The sequence below is a fragment of the Neovison vison genome, chromosome 6 (genome assembly GCF_020171115.1).
Source record: "Neovison vison isolate M4711 chromosome 6, ASM_NN_V1, whole genome shotgun sequence".
Classification (NCBI taxonomy): Eukaryota; Metazoa; Chordata; class Mammalia; order Carnivora; family Mustelidae; genus Neogale; species Neogale vison.
This window is the reverse complement of record NC_058096.1, coordinates 108428326-108446911: the sequence shown is the minus strand read 5'-3', so window position 1 is coordinate 108446911 and position 18586 is coordinate 108428326. Positions and strand designations below refer to the sequence as shown.

At 40.0% G+C, this 18586-nt stretch overlaps 1 protein-coding gene across 2 annotated transcripts in view; it reads left to right on the top strand.

Annotated features, from left to right (window-relative positions):
* Window positions 1-18586, top strand: part of IGF2BP2 (insulin like growth factor 2 mRNA binding protein 2) — a 161168-nt gene that overhangs the window by 121099 nt on the left and 21483 nt on the right. The window contains exons 6-10 of one of the 2 annotated variants that reach the window (XM_044251938.1): window positions 1731-2003; window positions 3893-4027; window positions 14388-14510; window positions 14847-14982; window positions 17330-17458. In XM_044251938.1, the coding sequence (XP_044107873.1) occupies window positions 1731-2003; window positions 3893-4027; window positions 14388-14510; window positions 14847-14982; window positions 17330-17458 (796 nt within the window). The remainder of the gene's footprint in view (window positions 1-1730; window positions 2004-3892; window positions 4028-14387; window positions 14511-14846; window positions 14983-17329; window positions 17459-18586) is intronic. The other variant, XM_044251939.1, reaches the window with a different exon arrangement.

Genomic DNA, 18586 nt, shown 5'->3' with positions numbered 1-18586 from the left:
TTGGTTTGGGTTCTCTTTTCCTAACTTCCATTTACTTCCTAGTCCCCATTCATGACTACATTGCTTCAGTGATAGTTTGTTTTGCAGTTAGCAATGAATGGTCATGGGATGGAATTTTTAACAACAACAGAACGAAACAAAACAAAGCCAAGTTCCTTTCTGTAGAAGGTCCTTAAAGTGAAATGCCTGTCAGGTCATTGTAACTAGAATTATGGTCAGACATGGTCCTGTTTCATGGATGTGGCGAAACATTGGTTGTATACCCCAAAATTATAGTTTTATTTATTTTTCAAGGTGTCAACACACATGAAGACATATTTAACCCATCCTCATACCACCAGTCTTTAAAAAAGTTAATTTTGGATTGAAAAAGGCAATAGATCACTTGCTGTGGACATAGATAAGCAGGATGCATACGAGCAACTCACCATCATAGCTTGTGTCCAGCTGCCACTTAGCCAGGGCTGCCATACACGATATGACTTTGTTGCTTTTATTGAATTCAAAGGTACTGCTTTGTAATAAATTCACAAACCCCTAAACATTAACCTAGTAGAATAAGGTTATTGTTTTCACATGCTTTAAAAAATTTGTGAAAAAATTGTTCCACTTCCTGTATAATTATAAAAATGCAGTAGTGGGATGTTGTCTATTTCCTATCAAATTAATAAATGTATATAATAATAATAATAATTTTCAGTAATACTTTTTGTTTTCGAGGACTCAAGGAAACAAATGCTCTCTTAGCTCCTGCGGTATAGTAAGTGTTGAAACCTTTCCAGAAGCACACTGGGCAGTAGTTAACAATTAGACTTCTGCATATACTCTCTGACCCAGCAATTCCATTAGGAGTCTGTTCTGCATGCAGTTGGAGTTGCAGAAATGCCCATGGCAACACTGTACATAATAATAAAAGATTGGACATATATACATAGATACCTATGTATCTGTATCTAACAATAGGGAATGAGTTGCAAAAACGATGATAAGTCAGTAAAATGTTAAACAGCCAGTAAAAACTAAATTACAGGGATGCCTGGATGGCTCAGTTGGTTAAGCCTCTGCCTTTCGACTCGGGGCAGGATCCCAGGGTTCTGGAATGAGACCCACATCGGGCTCCTTGCTCAGCGGGGAGCCTGGTTCTCTCTCTGCCTGCTCTTCCCTCTGCTTGTACTTTCTCTCTCACACAAATAAATAAATAAAATCTTTAACAAACAATCAAAAAACAACTAAATTACAGGACATTTTATGATTTGGAAAACAATTAGAGTATTAACTCTTTTTTAAAGATTAGAAAATAGTATATACACTATTAATCCATGTTTATAAATGATAATATTTAAGAAAAGAAAGATACAGGGTGGACTCGAATTTTTTTTCTCATTTGTGCATATCTATTTCTGAATTTTCAATAATAAGTATGTATTATGATCAAAATGAGAAAAAAAATGACTCCTAATCTTATACCAATATTTATAAAGAGTTTTTGATGGGATACAGCCTTGGGTGGTGAAAAAAGGCAGAATGCATAGTTGTATATCAAATGGAACCAGGCCTGTACGTTATAGTTGTGTGTTTAATTGTTAGGCTCTGAGGGAGCAGAGCTGGCATCTGCCTTGTCATTGCTGTATTCTCGGGGAGGATTACCTAGTAAACCAGACTGTCTCCTGGCCTCAGGGTCCTCCTTGACGTCACTCTAACAAAGCTCGCCTGCTCCTGCTACATTTCAGAGCCATCGAGAAGCTAAGCGGGCATCAGTTTGAGAACTACTCCTTCAAGATTTCCTACATCCCGGATGAAGAGGTGAGCTCCCCTTCGCCCCCTCAGCGAGCCCAGCGTGGGGACCACTCTTCCCGGGAGCAAGGCCACGCCCCTGGGGGCTCTTCTCAGGCCAGACAGATTGATTTCCCGCTGCGGATCCTGGTCCCCACCCAGTTTGTTGGTGCCATCATCGGAAAGGAGGGCTTGACCATAAAGAACATCACTAAGCAGACCCAGTCCCGGTACGTGCCTCCGGGGCTTCCTTTGCTTCCTTCTGACAGGCCCCCTGAGTCCTGGTGGGGCCCAGTCATCCTCAGGTGGCTCTCGCTTGCATCAGCGGTGGGGGGCGAGGGGGGCTGTGCTGTGTGGGATGGTGGCTTCTTAAAACAGAACTACTAACAAACTAACAAAGCTAAGGACTTTAACATGCTTCCATCCAGTAGCCTAAAGGTCAGATCCTGAAATACTAAAGGTTCATAAAGAAGGTACTAATGACTTCCCAGCAGAGACTAGTCCTTGTAAGCTTATTAATGCTTGTGAAAACATCAGTTTCTAAAACAGCAGAGGTATGGGGCTGAGTTTTGTGGGATCCCAGAAACCACTTCTTGTAGTTCTTACCTCCTGTCTCGAGTTGGAGCCCTGAGTGGTAGTTGTTCTTTGAGATCTCTTAGGTTGTCTCATAAATAGCTACGTAAAAGAAGTGAGTGGGTCTGCCCTATTGACCAAGAAATGAAGTACATTAGCCTTATGCTTAGTCTGTCTAAGGAGTTGAAGCAGGAGTTATAGTTACAAGAGGTGGTAGGAGTTGTGGGTGAAATGACCTGTGGGACTGTTGATTTTTGAATGTTCTTAAGAACACAGCCTGATGTAATGAAGAAAGCCCAGGTCTCAAAGACCCATGTTGAAGACTGACCATTTAAAGGCTCTATGATCGTAGGGGAAAAAAATTGATCTCTGAGCATCAACTGCTCTTTCCATAAGCCAGGATTATTGTTAGACTTAGGACAGCCAGGCAGATTAAAAGAAATAATTGCTATGGAAGTACTTAAGTTGCAAAACACCAGAAGGAGTTATTTACATGCCTAGTGCATTTTATTCACGTCATCCAGAGTGTCTTGTAACCTGAAAGAGAAAACACCATTTTCTTCAAACTGTCTGAGTTACTGCCAAATAATGGGCACTTAAATGTATGAGTCCTAGAGTTCACAGTCATAGCAGTGAAATGATGACCCAGTAGAGAGGGAAATACTGTCTGCTGTTCCATTTATTTTAAAATCAGCCCTTTTCTCCCCTCCAAGTTTGCTTCACTGCAAAAGTGATTTTTAGTTATATGTCTTTTTTCCCAAAAATTTCTTAAAGTGCCTTTAAAAATGCAACTAGTTTAAGTAAAAGTGAACTTTAGTTCTCAAAATATGTGCCTATTTTTTACAAAGAGGCAGAAAACTTCGATCTGGGCTTTCTAACAGCCAGAGTAAAAAGGAATATAATCAATTATATAATTTTCAAAGATAACAAAAACAAGTAGGGCCACAACTACCCTAAGAAGTCTGATAAAGTCATCAAGCTTTTGAGCCATTAGTTTTTAAGAGCCTGGAAAAAGGCATGCTGCCAGTGGCAAGGAAATCAAAAACTTAGAGAGGCAGAGAAGAGAGGGCATGCCTCTGTTTTTAATCCACACTCAAATATATAAAGCTTGCTTGAATTTGGTGTTTGGATTTGGAGTAACACATGGCTTTTAAAAGCTACAATCAGTTTAGAGACTGGCACCATGCCAACATGCAGTGTTACCCCCCACTCACTTTACCCTTTGCTTCTATGATCATTTGAAAGACTACACAAAATACTTCATTTACCAGACTGGCTTCATTACCCAAGTTGGCTTGGTGCCTTTGTCCCACAGCACTGCTGCAAGAAATATTCCCTTCTAAATGGAACTGCAAAGAATTCAAGTTTGGCACAAGACGTCCTGCCCTGCTTGCCGCCTTCTTGAAGAATGGCGTTGGTTGCAGACGTGCTAATGACACTTCATTGTCTGTGTCCTCACTGTCCCTTGGCCCGTGAGATGCTTTCTCGGGACTAGCATCCTGTCCCAGATGATGTTGTGTTATGGCTCCTGATTCTTTCGTTACAGGGTAGACATCCATAGAAAGGAGAACTCGGGGGCTGCGGAGAAGCCTGTCACCATCCATGCCACCCCAGAGGGGACCTCAGAAGCATGCCGCATGATTCTTGAAATCATGCAGAAAGAGGCTGATGAGACCAAACTGTAAGTTTGCATACAATGCTCAGATCACTTAACAGAGAAGAGTAAGTTCTCATGCACTTAGCACAAGAAATTTTTTAAGACCTGTGATTTTGTTACTCAGTAAAGGGAGCAGGGAACAAATTATTTTTAAGAAATTTATTCCCCAAAATAATGAATACTGCTATGCTGAAAATAAATAAAAAATAAATTTAAAAAAAAAGAAATTTGTTCCCAAGGAGAATGTACTAGGAATAGATATTTGTAATATGGCTGTTTCTTCACTTCAATGTTTCTTTTCGTAACCTGAATGCTTCCGTCACTCGTTAGTAACAATTACTGGTAGAAATATAGAGATAACATACTTCTAATGCCATGCAGTGGTGGAGGCATTGTGTATCTGCATGTTCAGTATGATAGCCATTAGCCACGTGTTGCCACTGAGTGCTTGAAATGTGGCCAGTCGAATGGAGGAGCTAAATTATTTTATTTTAACTCATTCAGATGTACATAGTCACATTTATGACTAATGGCTATCATACCAAACAGTGCAGGTGTGTATGGAATGTACATTGTCATGGAAACCATCATTTACTTTTCTGGAAAAGGTTTTTACTACCATGCTGCACTCTTAAATTTTTCTCAAGTAGTAGAAACTGTGATCCAAGTATCTACTTTACTCTTCTTTAATCTCCTTCTCTTCTTTTCATTCTTTCTTTCTTTCTTTTTTTTTTTTTTACAAAATACTTCTTGGGATTCCTGAGTGTTGTACCAGTTCAACACTGAACATTATTTACTCTGTTTGAGGCCTTGGAAACACCCCAAATGCCATGGCTTCATTTAAATAAGCCCCTCCCTCAACCAGGTTATTGAGAACTTTATAAATAATACCCTTCTTTTTCCTTCAACCTCAGGACAAGCAACTTCAAATATTCTAAATAATTAAAAAGACTGATGCACAAATTAAATTTTTGAGTTTTCACATAGAGTCAATATAGAGTTTGCATATCTTTGAAATCAGTTTTTTTGAGTGCCACACTGTGCTGAGCACTGGGCTGGGAAACGAGGCTACAGCCATAAACAGGATCCAGTTCCTGCTTTTATGAAGCTTATGATATAGTGGCAGAGACATTCGCTAAACAGGTCCTGAAACCAGTGGCTCATTAAGCACAGCCATGGCACGTGTGGGAGTTGAAAATAACTACATGTAAATGGAGGGCCCTCATTAAGGTTTTAGGAGAATAGAAAGAGATTTGAGGGGCTCAGAGAAGACCTCCCTGGGTAAGTGACATTTAAGCTGTGTCCTGAGGGGGATGAGCAGGAGGGAGAGGAAGTAGAAGAGGGATCCTAAATTTTCTTTTTATTCATTTATCATTTTTTGAGCACTTACTCTATGCCAGGCACTGAACTCTGTGCCAATGAACAAAGCCAGTGTGTAGTAGTAATGAATGTTAGATTGCTTTTGGCCCTAACGAGCAGAAAACATAAGTGGCTTAAACAATAAGACACTATTATTCTGTCACATAACGAGAAGTCCTGAGGTGAGCGACTCCACGGTCAGTTAAATCACAGACTCAGAGACTCGCAACCCTTCTGCTCTGTCTTCTTCAGGATGTCTGATACTCCCCTGGTGATGACAGGATGACTGTAGTGATTTCAGACCTTGTGTCCCCACAGAAAGATATTCAAAAGTTGAAAGAGAGGGCATCCTTGCTCTTTATTTTTTGAACATTTTTTTTCTTTTAAAAAACACATAACAGGGGCGCCTGGGTGGCTCAGTGGGTTAAGCCTCTGCCTTCGGCTCAGGTCATGATCCCGGGGTCCTGGGATCGAGCCCCACATCAGGCTCTCTGCTCAGCAGGTAGCCTGCTTCCTTTCCCCTCTCTCTGCCTGCCTCTCTGCCTACTTGTGATCTCTCTCTGTCAAATAAAAAAATTAATTAATTAAAAAAATAACAATTTATCATCTAACATTTTTTTGTTGAGGTATAATTGACATATAATACTGTATTTGTTTCAGGAATACAACATAATTATTGAATATTTGTATATATTGTGAAATGTTCACCACAATAACTCTAGTTAACATCCATCACCATACATAGTTACAATTTTTCTCCTTGTGACAAGAACTTTTAAGATTTGCTCTCCTAGGAACTTTCATATATTCAGTATAGTGTATCAGCTGTAGTCACCATGCTGCACATTGTATATCATGACTTATTTATTTTATATGGAAGTTTGTAACTTTCCACTCTCTTCACCTATTTTGCCCCCGCCTCCCTACCCCCTACCCACTACCCCTGGCTTTGGCAACCACTAATCTGTTCTCTGTATCTATGAGCTTGTTTTGTTTTAGATTCCCCATGTAAATGAGATTATGCAGTATTTATCTTTCTCTGACTTATTTCACTTAACCATTTTTAAGTGTACAGTTCAATAATGTTTATATTTATATATAATCACATTAATGTGAAACATATCTCCAGAACTTTTCATCTTACAAAACTGAAACTCTGTACCCATTGAACAACTCTCCTTTTCCCTCTCCCTCTAGCCTTTAGTAACACCATTTTACTTCCCATTTCTATGAATTTGACTGCTTTAGAGACTGCATATAAGTGGAATCATGCAGTATTTTGTCTTTTTGTAACTGGCTTATTTCGCTTAGTGTAATGTCTTCAAGATTCATCCAAGTTGTAGCATGTGGCAAGACTTCCTTTTTAAAGCTGAATGAGGGGCGCCTGGGTGCCTCAGTGGGTTAAAGCCTCTGCCTTCGGCTCGGGTCGTGATTCCAGGGTCCTGGTATCGAGCCCTGCATTGGGCTCTCTGCTCAGCAGGGAGACTGCTTCCTCCTCTCTCTTTCTGCCCGCCTCTCTGCCTACTTGTGATTTCTTTCTCTCTCTGAAATAAATAAAATCTTTAAAAATAAATAAATAAAGATGAATGATATTCCTTTGTGTGCATATATCACATTTTGTTTATTAATCCATTGATGGACATTTGGGTTGCTTTCACCTTCTGGCTGTCGGGAATAGTGCTGTTACAAACATGGATGTACAAATAGCACTTCAAGATCCTGCTTTCAGTTCTTTTGGATATATACCCAGAAGTGACATTGCTGGATCATATGATATTCCTATTTTCAGGGTTTTTAAAAAATATATTTATTTATTTATTTGACAGAGAGAGAGAGAGAGAGAGAGCACAAGTAGGTAGAGCAGCAGGCAGAGGGAGAGGGAAAAGCAGGCTCCCTGCCGAACAGAGAGCCCAACACAGGGCTTGATGCTAGGACCCTGGGATCATGACCTGAAGGCAGAGGCTCAACTGACTGAGCCACCCAGGTGCCTCTCTGTTTTCAATTTTTTGAGGAACCTCCATGCTATTTTCCATAGCAATGACATCATTCTACAGTGTCACCAACAGTGTACAAGGGATCCAGTTTCTCCACATCCTCACCAGTCATTGTTATCTTCTGTTATTTGGATAGTAGCCAAACTAATGGGTGTTATATTTTGTGCTCACAGTATCTCATAGTGGTTTTTATTTGCATTTCTCTGATGATTGGTGATATTGAGCCTCCTTTCATATGCTTATTGGTCATCTGTGTATCATCTTTTGAGAATGTCTATTTAAGTCTTGCCCATTTTTAAAATGGGTTATCTGATTTTTTTATTTTTTCTGTTGTTGAGTTGTAGGAGTTCTTTATATATTCTGGGTATTAATCCATTATCAGACACATGATTTGCAGATATATTTACTTCTTTTCCCTACATTGCCTTTCCACCACATTGACTGTGTCCTTTAGTGTACAGAAGTTTTTAAATTTGATGTTGAATTTGTCTATTTTGGTGTTTGTTGCCTTTGCTTTGGTGTCTCACTGCTAAGTCTAATGCCATGAAGCTTTCCTCTGTTTTCTTCTAGGAATATTATAGATTTAGGTCTTTGTTCCATTTTGAGTTAATTTTTGTATATGGGCTAAGATAAGGATCTAGCTTCATTTTTAAAAAAAAAGATTTTATTTATTTATTTGTCAGCACAAGCAGGGGGAGCAGCAGGCAGAGCAAGCAGAGGGGGAAGCAGGCTCCCCACTGAGCAAGGAGCCCAATGCAGGACTTCATCCCAGGACCCTGGGATCATAACCTGAGCCAAAGGCAGTTGCTTAATGGACTGAGCCACTCAGGCTTCCCTAGCTTCATTCTTTGGCATGTGGATATCCAGTTTTCCCAGCACCATTTGTTGAAGACTGTCCTTTTCCCCACTGTATTATCTTGGCACTCTTGTCAAAGATCATTTGATCATATATGCAAGAGTTTATTTCTGGGCTCTCTGTTCTGTACCATTGGTTTATTTGTCTATCTTGATGCCACTACCATAGTGTCTTTTTTTTTTTTTTAAGATTTTATTTATTTATTTGAGAGAGAGAGAGAGAGCATGAGCTGGGAGCAGAGAGAGAAGCAGGCTCCCCACTGAGTAGAGAGCCCAACACAGGGCTCAGTCCCAGGACCCTGGGATCATGACATGAGCCAAAGGCAGACACCCAACTAACTGAGCCGCCCAGATGCCCCACCACTACCGTAGTGTCTTAATTACTGTAGCCCTGTAACATGTTTTGAAGTCAGGAGGTTTGAGTTCTCTAGCTTTGTTCTTCTTTTTCAGAATTGTTTTGACTGTTCAGGGTCCCTTAGGATTCCAAGTGAATTCTTTTATTTCTGCAAAAAATGCCATTGGGATTTAATAGGGAATTTTATTGAATCTGTAGATCACTTTGAGTAGTATGGACATCTAAAGAATAATAAGTCTTCCAGTTCATGAACACGGGTTTGTCTTTCCATTTATTTTTGTCTTCTTTAATTTCTTTCACCAGTTTTATATGGTTTTCAGCATATAAGCCTTTTATCTCCTTTGTTAGGTTTATTCCTAAGTGTTTTATTCTTTAGGATACTAGAGTTAAATGAAACTTTTCTTAATTTTCTTTTCTGGTTATTCGTTGTTAGTGTATAGAAACAGAATTGATGGGCTGCCTGGGTAGCTCAGTTAAGTGTCTGCCTTTGGCTCAAGTCATGATTCCAGGATCCTGGGATCCAGCCCCTTGTCAGGTTCCCTGCTTGGCCAGGAGTCTGCTTCTCCCTCTACCTCTCCTCCTTGCTTGTGTGCTCTTTCACTCTCTCTCGCTCTATCAAATAAATAAAATCTTTATTTTTTTAAAAGATTTTATTTATTTATTTGACACAGAGAGAGAAAGATCACAAGTAAGCAGAGAGGCAGGCGGCGGTGGGGGGTGGGGTGGGGAGCAGGCGCCCTGCTGAGTGGAGAGCCCAATGCAGGTCTCCATGCCAGGACCCTGAGACCATGACCTGAGCCTAACGCAGAGGCTTTACCCATTGAGCCACCAAGATGTCCCTGAATAAAATCTTTTAAAAAAAAGAAAAGAAAAGAAAAACAAACACAATTGATTTTTGTGTGTTGATTTTATATCCTGCAACTTTGCTGAATGAGTGTATTCTAACAGTTCTTTTGTGGAATCTTTAGAGTTTTCTTCATTTAAGATCATGTTATCTGCAAACAGATGATAATATACTTCTTCCTTTTCAATTTTGATGCCTTTGTTTTTGATCTTAGAGGAAAAGCTTTCAGTCTCTCATCATTGAGTATGATGTTCAATGTGGGCTTTTCACAAATGGCCTTTATTTTGTTAAGTAGTTTCCTTCTATTCCTAGCTTGTTGAGTGTTTTTATCATAAAAGGGTGTTAAATTTTTGTCATATGGTTTTTCTACATCAATTGATATGATCATAAGGTTTTTTACCTACATGTATTGATCTACATTAATGTATATTACTTTTTTTTTTTAGAGTTCTGTTAAATTTAATTATTTGTTGGTGTTAAGAATTGTCATTTTTTTTAATATGTTGGTCTCTTTTTTTTAATTTTTTATTTTTTATAAACATATATTTTTATCCCCAGGAGTACAGGTCTGTGAATCACCAGGTTTACACACTTCACAGCACTCACCGAAGCACATACCCTCCCCAATGTCCATAACCCCACCCCCCTTCTCTCAACCCCCCTCCCCCCAGCAACCCTCAGTTTGTTTTGTGAGATTAAGAGTCACTTATGATTTGTCTCCCTCCCAATCCCATCTTGTTTCATTTATTCTTCTCCTACCCACTTAAGCCCCCATGTTGCATCACCACTTCCTCATATCAGGGAGATCATATGATAGTTGTCTTTCTCCGCTTGACTTATTTCACTAAGCATGATATGCTCTAGTTCCATCCATGTTGTCGCAAATGGCAAGATTTCATTTCTTTTGATGGCTGCATAGTATTCCATTGTGTATATATACCACATCTTCTTTATCCATTCATCTGTTGATGGACATCTAGGTTCTTTCCATAGTTTGGCTATTGTGGACATTGCTGCTGTAAACATTCGGGTGCACGTGTCCCTTCGGATCACTACATTTGTATCTTTAGGGTAAATACCCAGTAGTGCAATTGCTGGGTCATAGGGCAGTTCTATTTTCAACATTTTGAGGAACCTCCATGCTGTTTTCCAGAGTGGTTGCACCAGTTTGCATTCCCACCAACAGTGTAGGAGAGTTCCCCTTTCTCCGCATCCTCGCCAGCATCTGTCATTTCCTGACTTGTTGATTTTAGCCATTCTGACTGGTGTGAGGTGATACCTCATTGTGGTTTTGATTTACTTTTTTTTTTTTTTTTTTTTTTTATGTTGAACCACACTTACATTCCAGAAGTACATCCTGCTTGGTCATAATGTATCATTCTTTTAATGCATAGTGCCTTTGAATTCATTTTTCTTGTTTTGTTGAGGACTTTTGTATCAATGTTTACCAGGGATGCAGGTCTGTAGTTTTCTTTTCTCAAAGTGTCTTTGTCTAGCTTTGGTATTAAAGATGGCCTCCTAGAATGAGTTTGAAAATATTCCCTCTTTTGCAATTTTTTGGACATTGCAGAAAAGGATTGGTGTTAATTCTTCCTTAAATGTTTGGTAGAAAAAATTAGTGTTTGCTAGAATTCTCCAGGGATGCCAGCTGATCCTGGGCTTTTCTTTGTTGGGAGGCTTTTTTTTTTTTTTTTTTAAGATTTTATTTATTTATTTGACAGAGAACACATGTAGGCAGAGGCAGGCAGAGAGAGAGAGAGGGAGGCAGGCTCCCTGCTGAGCAGGGAGCCGGATGCAGGGCTCGATCCCAGGACCCTGGGATCACGACCTGAGCCGAAGGCAGAGGCTTCAAACCACTGAGCCACCCAGGTGCCCCTTTGTTGGGAGGTTTTTAATTACTGATTCAGTCTCCTTACTCATCATTGGTCTGTTCAGATTTTCTATTCAAAGTTTAGTCTTAGTAGGTTGTGTTTTTCTTGGAATTTATCGATTTCTTCTAGGTTTTCTGTTTGTTGATGTATAACTGTTCCTCGTATTCTTTTTTTTTTTTTAATTTTTTTTAAAGATTTTATTTATTTATTTGACAGAGAGAGATCACAAGTAGGCAGAGAGGCAGGCAGAGAGAGAGGAGGAAGCAGGCTCCCTGCTGAGCAGAGAGCCCGGTGCGGGACTCGATCCCAGGACCCTGAGATCATGACCTGAGCCGAAGGCAGCGGCTTAACCCACTGAGCCACCCAGGCGCCCCTGTTCCTCGTATTCTTTTGTAATCATTTTTATTTCTGTGACATCAGTTGCAATGTCCCGTCTTTAACTTCTGGTTTTCGATATTTGAGTGTTCTTCCTTAATAATTCTGGATAATGTTTATCAACTTTGTTGCTCTTTTCATAAACCAATTCATAGTTGGTTTTTTCTTTTGTTTTTCTGTTCTCTCTTTTGCTTATCTTTGCTCTAATCTTTATCATTTCCTTCCTTATACTAGCTTTGGGTTTAGTTTATTCTTTTTCTAATTCCTTAAGAGCTTAAAATTTTCAATTTGAGATATTTCATTTTTTTTTAATCCATTCAGCCAATCCATGTCTTTTAGATTGGGAAAATTAATTATTTTACATTTAAAGTAATTACTAATGGGGAGGGATTTCCTCTTGCCATTTTGTTTTTTTCTGTATTTCTTATAGCTTTCTTGTTCTTCCTTTTCTCTCTTTCTGCATTCTTTTGTGTTTTTTTACTTTGTTTTTTGCTTTTTGGTGTTTTTATAGTGGTATCTTTGAGTCCCTTCCCATTTCCTTTTACATATATTCTACCGTATTTCCTTTGTGGTTACCACTGCAATTACATAAAACATCCTAAATTATAGCATTCCATTTTAAACTGTTAGCAAACTTAACTTCAATCGTATTCAAACACTGCTCTTTTACAACACACCGCCCACTTTGTTACTGATGTCACAAATTGCTCCTTAAATATTTATACCCATTAACAGATTTTCATTTTTAAAATGTTTTTGTCATTTATATTCTGTACACCAAAATTATTATAGTACAGATTATTATATTTGTGTATTCACTTTTACTAGAGAACCTTCTATTTTCATACAGCTTTATGTTGCTGCTCATTGTCCTTTCATTTCCATTAAAGGACTCCTTTTAGCGTTTCTTGTAGAGCAACTGTAATAATAATGAACTCCCCTAACTTTTGTTTTTCTAGGGAAATCTTAATTTCACCTTCATTTTCACAGTGCAGTTTTGCCATTATAATATTCTTGGTTGATGTGTTTTTCTTTCAGTATTTTGAACATATCATTCCACTCCCTTTTGGCCTGCAAAGTTTTGCTCAGAAGTCTGGAAACTCCTTTCCGTGTGAATAATCACTTTTCTCTTGCTGCTTTCAAGATTCTCTCTTTGTCTTTGACTTTGGAAAATTGGCTTTTAATGTCTTAGTGTGATTCTCTTTGGTTTTATTCCCAGTTGGAATTCTTTGAGCTTCTTGAATCTACATGTCCATTTCTTTCCTGATACTTGGAAAGTTTTCTGCCATTATTTCTTCAAATGAGCTCTCTGCCCTTTCTCTTTCTTCCTTTTGGGATTTGCATGAGTATATTAGTCCATTTGATCCTGGCCCTTAAGTACCTTAACGTTTCTTTGTGCTTTGTGGGGACTGTTTTCATTCATTTTTTTTTTTTTTCTACTTTGACTTGATGATTTCAAATGAACAGTTTTCAAGTTTGCTCATTCTTTCTTCTGCCTGTCAAATCTGCTGTGGAACCTCTTTAATGATTTGGGGGGGCGGTTATTATATTTTTTAGTTACATTATTTGTTTTTTATAGTTTTTCTCTTTGTCGATATTTCCATTTTGTTCATGCATAGTTTTCCTGATTTTGTTTAGTTGTCTCTCTGTGTTCTCTTTTAGTTCATTGAGTGTCTTTAGGACAATTATTATAAATTCTTTGTCAGGTAGCTCATAGATCTGCATTTCTTTAGGATTGGTTTCTGGAGTTATATTTTGATCCTTTGATTAGGCCATATTTCCTTGTTTCATTGTATGTCTTTTCATGTTTTGCTAGGCTTGGGGCATTTGAAAAAAAACAATGATCTGTTTGTCTTTGTGCACTGCCTTCATTCAGGGGAAGACCTTCCTTCACTTACCAGCCCTACTGGAGGTGTTAGGGCCTCTCAAACCTTTTCTGATCTCTTTCTCACCCGTGGCTTCTGATTGTGGAACTGCAACACTAACATACTGCTCACCTCTTTTTTCAGTGGCTTCCAAAACTCTGGTGCCAGTCTCCTCACTGCTCCAAGTGAGGCAAGACAGAAACCAGTCCCTTGGGCAGCTTCCACATGAGCCAGAGTGTTGGATGTGTGGTCCCATATTTTGTTTACATCCCATGGGAGGATCTCTGGTATGGGAGATTTCTTCCCATTTGCTCCTTGAAATGCTGCATAAGGGAAGGAACATGTGTAGCCACACTGAACATTGCAAATTTTCCCACCCCTTTTACTGGAGTCTTTCTTGGCTTTACAGTGGTCAGAGTGCTATAGCTTCTCAGTTGAACTCTGGAGTTCTCACAGAGGTATTCCAGTCCTTTCTATTGCTAACTTGTCTCTGTGGGGTCAGGAGGGCCTGTAGCATCCTAGTCTGCCATCCAGATGATATTCTCTCTTGTCTTTTTTTAAGAGCAAGAAAAACCTTCCTAAAGTCATGCAACAGACTTCTCCTAATACCTCATTGTCCAGACTTGCCTCATGGACCCACTTCCAGTCCATCTTAAAAAGGGAATATAATTACCATGTTTTGGCTTATGTTAATCAGAATTCATGTACTGGGCTTGGTGAGGGAACCAGCCTCATCTAAATCCTGTTGCCACTTGGGACCTGAACAAAGATTTCTGTTTGTAAAGGGGAGAAAAGTGTTTTAATAGCTCTTAGGAGGCAACCAGTATGTCCACCTTGAGTGTTGAATTGTTGTTTGTCTCTTTTAGAGCTGAAGAGATTCCTCTGAAAATTTTGGCCCACAATGGCTTAGTTGGAAGACTAATTGGAAAAGAAGGCAGAAATTTGAAGAAAATTGAACATGAGACGGGGACCAAGATAACAATCTCATCGTAAGCCACCCATTCAGTTTAATTGTGCCCAAATGGAGAACTTGAGCATTTTGATCTGCCCAACTCCTCCATCTGCCTTTCCTTAAAATGGTAGTATAATCATAATTAATCTAATCCTCTCCAACACCATCAAAACAAATGCATAAATCGTTACCAGTCATACACTTTCTACTGTGGATGTGAGCTAAGTCACTTCTAAGATTTGAGATAAGATGGCAAGTATTTGATACCACAGTGTGTGGTGAGGGAATCCTCCACCAAGAATTGTTTGTGATCCTTCTGGGATTTTATTTTTCCTTTTGAAAAAGGAAATCTCTCTCTTTTCCCGGTGGCCAGCTTGCAGGATTTGAGCATATACAACCCTGAAAGAACCATCACTGTGAAGGGCACAGTCGAGGCCTGTGCCAATGCAGAGGTAGAGATTATGAAGAAGCTCCGTGAGGCCTTTGAAAATGATATGCTGGCTGTTAATGTAAGTGCCGAATGCTTTCTTCTCTACTGACTTTCACATGTGTTTTCAGGCAGGACACAAGCCTCTCGAAGGATAGTTGTCATTCAGCTAGTGAGTAAGTGCCTTAGAATAGATATGCAGAGTTATTCCTGCCTTCTTGGGGCAAGAGCATTGAAGCAAGCAGGAAACTAACTAGTGGACTGTGATAAATGCACTGGAAAAAAATAGTGTGAAACTATTAAAAGCATAAGTCTGAAGATTATAAAGTGAAGAATTGCTTATGATATAATGTTAATTAAGAAAAGAGTACATAGAAGCATATTTAACTCGGGTTACAGTTATGTAAAATAGTATGGAGTAAAATGACTAGAAAGCTGCATACAAAAATAAAAACAGCTGGTGCTCTAGGAAAGGGGGATTTTTTCTTTTTCACAAACTTTCTGTATTATTGTCCTGTTACTTTTTAAATTTAAAAATACATATTTTAAAATTAAACGCTGATGTTCATTCCTTGCTTACTGATCTACCCATCCAGATCACCTAGTAAATGTCATCCACCATCTTGGCTCTCACTGATGCTTCCAGCACACATCTGGGTTTGGGCATGTCCTTCCTGTTATTGCTAACTAACTCTCACTTTATAATGAGGAGACACCAGTCTGACATTCAGACGTTTTCAGAATATTCAACTATCAACAAAGCCCAAGCTCCAGAGGAGTAATTTTTTTCATTTTTTCATGATAATGGTTTTCTAACATAAAAGAGGGAAGGGTACTGTAATAAATCCTCATATACCTATAATTCTACTTGAACAGTTATCAGCTCACAGTCTGTTTTGTTTCATCTGGACCTCCATCTGCTTTCCCACCCTTCTTAAATGACCTTGAAGCAAATCCCAGACCTGATAATATTTCACAGAGTAAATATTGACCTAGAGCTTTGTAGGCCAAACCCAGTGCTGTCAGTGTAGCTCTTTCTAAGGACCCTCCTCCTCAGGTCAGAGCACTGCCCCCACCTCACCCCAACCGCCCACCCCCAGTAGCAGCCCACATCGCATGATAACTGTGAAACATGACGAGGACAAGATTGCACTGTCACCTCCTTTTTGTATTTGTCCGTAGAAATAGCCTCAGATGATCTTATTTTCTTCTTTTGGGCCCTTGACATCATACGATAAACATCTCTTCTGTGAACATCAAGAAAAGCTACAGAAGGGTCTGTGTGCTCCCCATACCTCCATTTAAGCACACCACTTAGACTCACCCATGTCTGCACTAAGGTTGTGTGTTGATAGATGGATAACAAAACTACTGGATCTTAGGTATCAGATGAAGTCAAGGTTAAAGATCTCAGCTTTCCTACTCCAGACATCCTAAGAGAAGGCAAGATAATAGGTGATCCCATTCACAGATAAGAAAACTGAAAATGCTAGCTGCTTAGTGTTCAGGGAGACAAAGGTGGGAGCAGGGAGGACCCAGGCCAGGTGACGACATCCCTCTGCTTCAGAAGGGCTATGCAGTTCAAACTCAGCGCAGCCTAGGTGGGCAGCCCTGTGTATAAATGGGAAATGAGCAAGATAAGAGGATGACAACACTGGCAACCACACGGTGAAAAATTTGAAGCTGTGAACCATCCTGAACCTGGAGAATGGAGTTTACATGTGCAGTATCCTATTGAAAGGTCTGCTATTTCTCTGGATAGGTTGGAAAACCTATTAACCCAATATATTTTAAGCATATCAATTCCACAAGTATTTATTGAGTACTTACTATGTACCAGGCACTGAGCACACAACACTGAGTGATACAGTCTCCATCCAAAGGAAATTACGTCTAAGAGGGAGAGGCAGCCACGCAGGCGGTGCAAATCCGTGTGATTGATCCTTTAAATACTATTTGAAGGAAACAGGAATGTTGGCGGGGGCACATAGAAGGGTTTCCTATCTGAGGGGACATCTGAATTCAGGTGGGACCCACATGAAGGGCAGGACTTAGCCCCTGTGAGGGGGAAGAGAAGCACATTACTTACACACTGGCTAATGTCTACAGGGGCCCAGGGTTCGAGAGGAGCAGGCTGGGTAGGGGGCGGCTGAGGGGCAAGCAGGAAAGAGGGTGTGGGGACCTGAGTCCCCCAAGGAGCCTGGCTAGCTGTGTGACGAGGTGTAGACATTCTCGGAGAAGCTTTGAAGGAATGCCATGGCGATCTTGAGGTTTGGAGAGCCCACCCCACCAGCAGGGTGGTCCATGAGGCCAGGGCAGACCTCACCAGGAGGCACTGGTGCCAACCAGCCAAGAGATGGAGGTTGACCCAGCCAAGCTGGGCCTCTCTGCTCTCCTCCCCTCATCTTTTTCTCCATTTCTGTTCCCAGCAACAAGCCAATCTGATCCCGGGGTTGAACCTCAGCGCACTTGGCATCTTTTCAACAGGACTATCCGTGCTGCCTCCACCAGCAGGGCCCCGAGGAGCTCCCCCCGCTCCCCCTTACCACCCTTTCGCTGTAAGTAGCTCAGCATCCAGAGGTTTGCTCATGCTCTGGGCACACCCAGGCAGCAGCATTACTCTGCTGTGTTGAATCACAGCTAAAGCTTTAATTTGGAGGCCATAATCACAAGTGATTGGAGGATAAATCCAGCACTTCTTAGGACTTCTTCCTAATGGGCAGAGAAATATTATTAAAGTGTCCTCTAAATGTGTGCTCTTGAGCAGAGTAGATACCATATCTAGGGAAGAAACTGCAGTGCTAGCAAATTCACTAGCTAGAAGCCTCTTTATTATAAAAAAGGATTTGTTACCTCAAATAAGAATCTTCATGGCTCTTGTTCATTTATTAATAGGGTACCTGGGTAACTTGAGTATATATATTTCTCACCTGTTTCTACAACTCAAATGCATCATATTTTATTAATGGGGAGTTTTTTAAAAGAAATTAATACACAGTGTTTGTTTCTGAACACTTAGCACAATGCCTGGCATTTAGTAGGTTCTCAATAAGTATTTACTGCTTGAGTTGTAATGAATAAAAAGGAAAATGTGAATGTTAAGAGTTTTCTGTTACTTCCATTTCCATCTACAAGCATTATAGATCAATACATTGTCAAATTTGGGTTCAGGATACTTGACAGCTTATCTTTTTTCACTCCTAATTCTTTTCTATATGTATTGCTTATTTTTTAAGCTAACTTTCTTTCCTCCAACCTTTATACTTTTTAATGGGAAGAATTAGGCTGATGAACACTACCTTAGCTAACGGAATTGAGCTGGTCTCTGGTGTAGGCACTGCAAAGTGAGAATTCCTAGCAGCTCTTTGAGTTATCTGTAGAGAGACTGAGTGAAGCCATTAAGCTCTTCTGCCAGCAAAATACAGACGTGACTGGCACCTACTGTTTTGGTCACAAGAATATACACATCCTGCAGTCTTGTTTATATACTGATCTTCTGAGTCATTTCTAAACCTTCATACCATTTCTTTGGAGTGATATCCATTTCTCATAAACTAAAGAATGGGGCCCAATATTGGGCCATGTGTGTGGGGTGGGGGCCAGGTAAGAGGGAGCTGGGGTGTGCCAGGAGGGATTGTGGCAGCTGTCTTAGTCATGTGGCTGCTCCAAGGAGCTAGTCCAGCTTT